This window comes from Chelonoidis abingdonii, chromosome 6, assembly GCF_003597395.2.
Source record: "Chelonoidis abingdonii isolate Lonesome George chromosome 6, CheloAbing_2.0, whole genome shotgun sequence".
In the NCBI taxonomy this organism is placed as follows: domain Eukaryota; kingdom Metazoa; phylum Chordata; order Testudines; family Testudinidae; genus Chelonoidis; species Chelonoidis abingdonii.
Genome location: NC_133774.1, coordinates 115,174,569 through 115,184,672, shown reverse-complemented (window position 1 = coordinate 115,184,672; position 10,104 = coordinate 115,174,569). Strand labels below are relative to the sequence as shown.

The window sequence follows — 10,104 nt, the reverse complement described above, 5'->3', positions numbered from 1 at the left end:
GGGCATACCACTTCATTGACACAGGTAATGCTCACCCAATTAGAACCCCACCCTACCAGGTGTCTCCTCATGCCCAAGCTGCTATAGAACGGGAGATCCAAAACATGCTACAGATGGGTATAATACGCTCATCTACTGGTGCATGGGCATCTCCAGTAGTTCTGGTACCCAAACCAGATGGGGAAATACGCTTTTGCGTGGACTACCGTAAGCTCAGTGCAGTAACTCGTCCAGAAAACTATCCAATGCCATGCACCGATGAGCTACTGGAGAAGTTGGGACGTGCCCAGTTCATATCGACAATAGACTTAACCAAGGGGTTCCGGCAAGTACTGCTAGATGAACCTGCCAAAGAGAGGTCAGCATTCATCACCCATGCAGGGGTGTATGAATTTAATGCTTCCTTTCGGGCTGCGAAATGCACCCGCCGCCTTCCAAAGGCTGGTAGATGGTCTACTAGCAGGATTGGGAGAATATGCAGTTGCCTACCTCGATGTTGTAGCCATTTTTTCTGATTCATGGCCCGAACACCTAGAACACCTGGAAAAAGTCTTTGAGCGCATCAGGCAGGCAGGATTAACTGTTAAGGCCAAAAAGTGTCAAATAGGCCAAAACAGAGTGACTTACCTGGGACACCAGGTGGGTCAAGGAACCATAAACCCCTTATAGGCCAAGGTGGATGCTATCCAAAAGTGGCCTGTCCCAAAGTCAAAGAAACAGATCCAATCCTTCTTAGGCTTGGCCTGGTATTACAGGCAATTTGTACCACACTACAGCCAAATCGCTGCCCCACTGACCGACTTGACTCCCCCTGGAGCACTGCTTTACCGCACTGTATCTGAATTCATGGTATATCGGGTCGCATTATATCGGGGTAGAGATGTATCAAGGATATGCTTATTTGCTATTCCTGTGAAAATCCAGCCAAATTTGACCAAACAAAGAAACTCTAAAAATTGCAGTTTGCATGTGCTCAGAAGTATATTAGCTTAGTAACTAAATTCTCTGAAGATTTACTCTGCACTGTGCATGCTCCATCTCCTCACGGTTCCTAAGTGCTGACAGAACAGCACATGCACTAACCCAATACATTCACTGAGCATGTTCCTTTCTAGAGCTGCAGGGGCTGAGCAGAACGTTCCTAGTAATTGCTCATCGTGGCTCTACGGATCCCCTGTGGTGCTGGGCAGAGGAACTGAGAATAGGAGTACTGTCTCTCCTATGTTCTGAATCCTCCTGTTAGCGGCCAAGCAGCAAGGAAAAGGAAGATGTATGAATGTACGTATGAAGTATGTAAGTGTGAAGAAAGAAGTCTGGAATGACTAAATATCAGGAATAAAAATCCCTGGCCTAGTTAGGCTCTAGCGACAATTCTGCAGTTTCTAAGAAGTTAACTTCTTCTGATAGTCTCTCATGAAAAAAATCTCTTAAGAGGTGAAGAAGCTGGTTTTGAACTAGAGGGTGTGCTCCTCCTATCATCAGATAAACTCAGGGACTCCCTGGTCTTAAGAAACATTTCCAAATCTGGCAAAAATGAGGACAGATGGTCCCTAAATGAAAGAATAAGGATAAGGCTACCAAAGTCCCCTGGTAAATCTTAATACTAGCTTTTTAGCCAGAATTACGAAAACCTGATGGCCCTGAGACCAAACAAAAAGACAGTTTATGCCTCCAATAGCCCTTAACCTTTTCCAGATCACTAACCCTAGATCCTTGGTAAGACTGGAATCCACCTAAGGAGGAAAAGAAGCTGACAGAATTGGCCCTTCTGATAAACCCTTTTTGTCCCCTCAAAGAGCAGGCCTATCACCTTTGTCTGCATTTTTATTGAAAGACCAGAATTTCATAGCTGTGTGCCTACAAGCAGCATTGATTGCAACCAAAAAGAAGTTAGTAGACAAAATCCTAATATTTACAACAAGCAGCAACCTACACAACTATGGACTATGCAACACACTATAGCAGTGACCAAGTTTTAACAGAGTAAGATAAGAAAAAAATCTAACTAAATTTAATAATACAACTACACAGGGAGAGAGTTATATTACATGACCGAACAGATTAGTGGAGAGAAACAGGGATGACTTGGGGGTAGGAGATTTTATACACTGTTTTAAAACAATGGGTTTGAGGGACATACATCCTCCCCCACAGCAATGTTTCACTGTGACAGGTAATACAACTCCTACAGTGGGGATCAGCAGGGGGAATGTCATGAAGGAGAGAGAAATTCCAGTCACTTCAAAGGGGTCATAACTCCAAAAAAAGGCCTCTGATAATTCAGCTTCTTCCAATGATCCTGCAAGAAGAGTTTCAGTGTCACTCTTTGGACAGCCACACAGAGAGAGCAAAAAACAAAACAGGCTGCAAGAAGAGTACAGCTCAGCCCAAGACCATCAGATATAAAAAGCCGCTGAACTTTTTTTGGGCAACAAATCTAAAAGAGTCTGGTCTTAACTATCAAGACGTGATAACACGCAATATAACACAGGAACTGCCATACCATATCAGACAGTGGTACAGCTAGTGCAGTGTGCTGTCTCTGCGAGAACAAGATGTTTCAGAGAAGTTGCAAGAAACCTCATGGCAAACACTCCCAAAAAGGGAAAGTTATTCTTAGAGTTTATCCACAGGAAGACTTAGCGCGCACTAGCCTGCCAGTAGATCCTGCTACTGCATATTAGAAGTCCAAGAGTACACTTCGACCTATGCAATACAGAACTTTTTATTGCATGGTAGCAGGGTCCAAAAGACCAGTTAGTGCAGACCAGGTCAGTGTGCTGTAGATTTACACCCCAGTTTGCCACTCACTAAGTTTCCATGCGGATAATCCCTTAACTTCTGTCAGAGAGTGACTTTCCCATGCCCTGAAGAATTAAAATTTATATAAATTCTACTTTTTAAATTTCTTATCTAATTTACTGTGGATGTTACAACTGTGGCTGTCTTATTATCAACATAAATTTATTTGAAGACTCCTAAACTCTTAGTTTCAATGACATCTCCTGGCAATAAACTCCACAGGTTAATCATGCATTGTAAAGAATTACTTCCTTGTATCAGTTTTAAGTTTGTTGTCTAATGATTTCACTGAATATCTTTTTGTTCTTGCATAATGAAAAAGGATAAATAGAGCATATGATTTACCTCTTCTATAGCATTCATTATTTTGCATCATTTCCGCTATTATTTATTAATTCCCCGTTCAGTAATCTCCTCTTTAAACTAAACTAAACTTAGCCCCAGTCTTTTCAAGTTCCTAAATTTTTATTTTATTTTTATGTACCATTTACACTGCTGTAGTGCCTAGAGACCAAGCAGGTCACGTCTTCATTATAGTAGGCCTATACAAATGTATAGAATGTGATGGTCCCTCCCCCAGAGAGCTTTATATGGAAGTCTTTTCCTGACTCTGTGCATTGCTTGTATCTGTACTCCCCAGGATTTATGCTATATTCTTTTAGAGACAAGGCAACCGGAACCAGCACAGCATATATAAAGGTGTTGCTACATTTTAATGAGCAATTATGAAAAATTTAGATATTTACGTACCCTTCTAAAAGTCTTGCTAGTATTAGATAACCCATTATAGGAGGAACACCAGCAGAATACACATGCAATTATTAATTTCTACTGCTGTACACAGATATTACTTCTGTATTACTAATCTCTGCCATTCCGGAAAACCTCTTTCAGATTATTAGTCTTGAAACTAGGTCACATTACTGCAGCTACAAAATAATTTCAAATGGGGTCCATAACAGCAGCTTTGAGCGTTGTTACAGGCATCATTCTGAGTTTTTAAAGTGAAGCCTCTATTTTTCATAGTCCAGGTTAACATTTAATACCGCCTCCATTTCTCTAAACCTACCAAATCCACCTTTTTGCTTTTTTGCAAATAGAATATTTGTTGTATCAGTAACCTCAGGTGACCTGAACATACGTCTTCAAGCACCTGAAGCAATATAGCCTAACTTTCCTTCTAAAATACAGAGACAAAGTCATTTAAAATTGTTAAGCATTTCTGTGGCATTTTTATGAACTCTATTTATCACAGTTGTCACAGATGAAACTTTTATCAAGAGGCAGAAAGGAGAATGGAGCACAGTAGTAGAAGGGGTTTGAGCCAGAGATTCAAGAAAACAAATGGGTTCCATCACTTATGCTTTCAAAAACTCTTCCGCTTTGCCACTACACCCAATATCTGCTGGATTCTTTGGTCCAATGGGTCTGATTCTGGCTTCTTGGCTACAGCGTCTTGAGTTATGTGGTCCAGTGTCTGCTAGGTATGAATCTGTCCTTCAGTCCCCACTCCAAAGTCAGAGGAAATGATCGCGATGCATTGACTCCCCTGAACGAGCGCTTCAGCCGCTGACTATAAATACAAAAGTCAGCTAAGCTGAATTTGACTACACATTTGTGGAACGGGACGAGTCAGACATCAGCGTAGACATCATGCGGCTACATGACAGGGCCCTGTGTAACCAGGTGCGTGTCTGGAAATCTAAGCAGGACCACAAATATGTGAGAATTCTATACTTTGAATTAGTATCAGAACGTGGCCCCAAGGAAAGGTGCTCAAAGAATAAGTACAAATAAACCTACTCTTGTCTAAGGTACTATTGCTCTGCCCAAGCTTTACTGAATCAAAACCCTGAAAAAATGGTTAAAGATTGCTATATACTTATTAATTCCACTGTTTCTTGACAGTAGTTGTGAACTGAAGACTAATATAAAGATATGATGGAAATAAAAAATAAAATCTTTCTAACTCGTTAACTCTAGAGGCTTCCATACAACTACTAATAGGACACACATTCTAACAATTGACAAGACTCCAGAAAATAACTGGAACAATTTTATACCCATACAAAAGAAAGTTTTTGAACTTCACATACCGATTTCTTTCTAATGTTCTCCAGATCTTTGAGTTCGTTCTCGATTTTTGTGATTAATTCCCTGAGTTCATCAAGATTAGTGCAAATAAGCTAAAAACAAACAAACAAACAAAAAAGACTTGGTAATGCATCATTTAAAAAACACACAATGAAGTTAAAAAAACACACCTCATCTAAAAAACAGATTCTAATGCTTAAGTTTACCACTTGATCTTTTTTTTACCTCTGCAATTAATATATAACAAACAAGGAAAAAATCCCCATAACTTTTAGAGAAAAATCTTATTAGACTTCAGTCTTCAAGCTTACATACAGATGGAGCAGCTGAAATTTGGATACCGGTGGCTGCATCTCCATAAGTTCTTACATAATTTACACTTCCCCACTTGTCAATGCCTGCATCAGAATCCAGGTACTTTCTAAAAGACAAACTCACAGTGCAGAATGACACAGATCAGGAAACTTGCCCTAGCTTTAACTGTGCCTCTGAATACCTTTGTGAATGTTCCAAACGATTCCTTAGCAAGTGAATCCATGCTAACACTGAGCTGCAATTGTGCTAGTAAGGTAATTACACCTTATTTTTGTTTATACAAAGTACCAGTAAATAAATGTAATGATCATTTAAAATAGAAAGTCAACAAAAGACAATGGGCCATATTCAGTCTTGGTGTAAGGAAGTACAACTTCACTAACTTTAATGAGTTGCACATGTTTACACTAGATACCCATGAAAGGTAATCAAAATAACACAGCTGTTTTCACAAAGTAACATGATTTGAACAAAAATAAAGCACCCAATATAATGTAACCCAATATAATGTACTGTTACTAATTTCTTCAACAGATGGCTTGTTTTCTTAATATTTCCTTTCAGAATGTAGCTGTTAATTTCTTGATTAATTATGGGCTTGTCTACATTAAAAATGTTGTGCCGCTGCAGCTGCACTGCTGAAGTGGTTCTGTAGATACCACCCACACCAATGGGAGGAATTCTCTCATTGGCATAGGTAACTCACCTCCCCAAGAGGCAGTAGCTTGTGCTGTCTACATGGGGATTTAGGTAGTTTTAACTATGCTGCTAATTAGTGTGGATTATTCACACCCTAATGAAGTTAAGCCAACCTAATTTTCTAATGTAGACCAGGTCTATGAGTACAAACATAATGTGAGCAAATAGCAGAAGAATTCTGGTTTACTAATGTCAACAATAGGCTTTTAATCTAGAAACTATAAAACTTGAATTTTAGAAACTGTAGGTTCTTGGTGGAGGGGTGTGTGTGGGGTGTGTGTGGGTGTGTAAAAGATATCAGCTGACAGCAACTTTTTTCCAAAGGCTATTATGCTGCATGCTTGTTCACTGAATTTAAAATACCAAAATAAGTGATATCAAAAACCATTTAAGTCTATCTTCAAAATGTTCACTAATGATTACACACATAATAAAATCTTTTAACAATAACAGGACACAAAATAAAAAATGACAGAATACAATTACTAATATTTATGGCAAATCATCAAATTATTCTAGTGCACTTTGATTTCAGTTGTTTTAACATAGGAAATTTTAGCACAGGAGCAAGTTAAAATAAAATCTTATGCATGCTGATTTGACTATTTCAGGCTCCAAGGGTCCAAATGCCTACCTTCCCCCAATACAATTTTTTGTTGTTGTTTCTGATACTTCCCTTCTCCAACTCTATTTTTTAAAAATAGCCTTGTTAATAAAATATAGTATACAATCTTTTGGCACGATACTGAGGTTTGAAAGACAGCTAATGCATACAGGCAACAATTGCTTTCCACAGCATTTTACTGAAAAAAGAAAAGTTTTATGCACACTTCAGTGGGTCTTTTTAAGAAAGTGGAGTAACTCTAACTTTATTAAACAAAATAGAAATAGAGAATAAGTGAGCAAATGATCAATATATCTTAGGCTTTTTCAAAGTATTCCTTTTTCACTGAAAAATTAAAAAGAATATGTTTGCACAATCTGCTCTTCAGGTAGCTAGTAGTGCCACCTATTCTTAAGTTGCTCAATTCTTTCTATTACAGAACTGTGTTCAGTTGCTTATAACTTTGCCAAAACATGAACCATTTGGGCTGAAGTTTCCCAGGCCAAGTTTCTGCCTCAGGCTGATGATTTTTTGTTTGTTTGTGTGTGTGTGTTTTTTGATTAAGTTTCAGTAAAAATGGTCCAGCCATTTCCACAAATGAAAATAGGGAAAATATATTGTTTGGCCAAATGCTGAACAAATTATTCCAACTGTTTTGTATAAAACTCCTAGCACTTCCATGGTTGGGGGCAACAGCTTGAAATTTGGCAAGGAGATATCCTGGGGAAGATGGACTGTGAGGGAGAAGAGATAACTGGAACTCAGATCTAGATGTTAGAACGGGATGGGCATAGAGACTGGGAAAGGGAAAAGCTGCCCACAGTTGGAAACTGGGATTAGCTAGATGAGAACCCTGGGATGAGGCGCAGTGGAGGTGGAGAAAACAGATTGGGATAGTGATTGGATGAGGGGAATGGAGCAGAAAGTGTCAGGCTTAGGGAGAACAGAAGCAGAAAGGTCTGTGACTACTAGAGGGCACTCCCCTTTAGAACCAGGAATGGAACCCAAGATTTCTGAGTTCACAATTACTCAGCTGTCTGAAAATATCTGTAGAACTCATTGGCAAAGTGTGCATCTAATCCCCCTCTAATGCTAATCCACATAGAGGATGACAACCTACTACTACCACCACCAGTTACTATACTAGCTCAAGTAGTGAAGATCTGTGCTGTGGATCCAGGGGTAAAAATAACTTAAGGGACTTACCAGTACGTAGGGTGGCTGGGCTTCTGGGCAAGGTGTGTGTGGGGGGTCAGCTCTGGGCTCCCGGATGGGGCAGGGCTCGGGTGGAAGGGGCAGGGCTTGGGCCAGACTCCCCCAGCCAGCTCTTCAGCAATGCCCAACCAGCACTGCCCAGGACTACGCTGGCAATTTAAGGGGTCAGGGGTTCCAGCTGCTGCCCAGAACCCCAGGCCCTTCTAAAATGCTGGGCCCCGGGGCAGCTGCCCCTTTCGCCCCACCGTCAGCAGCCCTGCCAGTATGGTGCTTAAAGCGCTGCTGCGACAGCACTTTAACGAACTGGCGGCCGCTTACTTACTGGTACGCCATACCAGCTTACTTTCACCTCTGTGTGAATCTAAAGTTTCAACCCTGCTGATGAACCATGTGGATAGCAACACGATGCCACATGATGAATTTCATTTTTTCAGTCTGCTTTTTTAAAAACCTAGAAAATTACACATAAAAAACTACGTTTACGGAACACTGAGGTTGCAAAGTCAACCATTCAAAAGTTAAGAAATACCATCATTAACGTTGTCTATGTAGTCTCCTTGTGCATACGCATTATGATACAGTTTTTAACTCCACGATCAGGTATTATCTGTTTCACAGGACTCCTCCATCATTCAATGTACAGGATGTACTGTGTTCTCAGGATGAGTCAGAGTTATATAGTGAAGGAGGCTGTAATACCCCTACTTCATATGTTGCAGAAGTTGGAAGGTGTGCAGTGAATATGGCAAGAAATTGCAGGAAGAGAAAGGATGGTCTCACGATTAAGGCATGAATACTACTTTGGAGAATTGGATTCTATACCTGCCTCTGCCGCAGAGTTCTTATGTGATGCTGGGAAAGTCACTGCATCCAGACTTTTCACAGATGTTCACAGATGTTCTTGGATGCCCAAATTGAGACCCTGGGGATTGATATACAGAAATGTTGAGCACTTATTGCTGCATGTGAAGTTAATGGGAGATGTGCTCTGAATATATAAAGGGCTATATAAAGCAAAGTTGTCTGAAAAATCAGATCTTAGGTGTCAAGTTGGGCACCCAAAGCGGATACTTTTGATTTTAATCTCTAGGTAACTCAGTTTCGCATCTGTAAAATTGGGATTATACCATACCCTCACCTCACAGGTGTACTGCAAAGGTAAATTAGTTAATGCTTGTGAACCACTCAGATCCTATAGTAATAAATGCCTGAAAGAGTCCATGAAAATATCAGTAATTTTGTATTCACAGCAGGATTTGAAGAATTTGCAGTAAATAAAGCCTGAGGCCACACACTGAATGACGATACAACAACACATTGAAAAACAGCTCAGTCAGTGAACACTATCAGTTCTATCCACTGAATGATGACAGGATTCTATGGAGGGAAAAGGCATGTGATGATGTAATTATTGACTGTACCATAATGCGTAAGTGCAAGGGGGCAGAATTAAGGTTGCACAGGCTACTTTAATTTTGAAATTTCCTAAATTTGGGTACTTGACTTTGAAAACTTAATGATTTTTTAATAGTTTTTGTGGGAAATATAATTTAAAGGACAGTTTTATGGCCCCTTAATGGAGGATCAAATCATTTACAATATTTCAAACATGAGACAAGTTAAGAAATATTTTCAGCCTTCATTCTGTATTTTCCTGCATTTGCAGCTTTAACGCAAGACTCTTTACTTTAACTTCTACTGTATTAGGGAAAAAAATAAAAGACTGTAAAATCATAATGTACTGTTTCCCCTTAATACAAGATTTAAAATATATTATTCTATCCTCCTCTATAAAGCCCACTGACATATAAAAACAATAAAAAGAAGATATATTTCCTTATGCATACTGCTTTGAAATGGGAGCAAGCCATCCGTTGTTTGAATGAGACTGCATAAAGAAACATACCTTCTTTTTTGTTGTTGGTGGTGGTCTAGTAGGCTGAATTCAATGTTTCATTTTTTTGTGATAATATTGCATTCTAAATTGGTTCAAAGATTTTGCCACTCAGCTTAAGGGAAAATGCCACTAAGGAAATCAGAACACTTATGTTTTTCTTCATGTTGCCACGTCCTTATAGCTAATTGCTGGGAGGGTTTTCAAGAGAAGCATGTAAAACAACACACTTTCTACTACTAAATATTCTGAACAAGAAAAAGAATGTGGGAAGAAAGTCGTGCCTTTTATGGTTTTTGCAGGTGGTGACGGAAGACAAAGTTTGGGTCTTTCAGGCACCTAGTCTGCAAATATTTATGTATATGCTTGTAGGAATGACCTCGGGCCCACAGGCCTGGATACCTTATTATTGAGGCATCTTGTTCTTGTCTGCAAGCTGGGCACACCCGGTTTCTTATCACAGGAACTTGGCTTTCCTCCA

General features: G+C 39.6%; 1 protein-coding gene across 4 annotated transcripts in view; it reads right to left on the bottom strand.

Annotated features, from left to right (window-relative positions):
* Positions 1-10,104, bottom strand: part of BRD10 (bromodomain containing 10) — an 82,452-nt gene that overhangs the window by 22,791 nt on the left and 49,557 nt on the right. For all 4 annotated transcript variants that reach the window (XM_075067366.1, XM_075067367.1, XM_075067368.1 and 1 more), the window contains one exon: positions 4,899-4,988. In XM_075067366.1, coding sequence (XP_074923467.1) covers positions 4,899-4,988 — 90 coding nt within the window. The remainder of the gene's footprint in view (positions 1-4,898; positions 4,989-10,104) is intronic.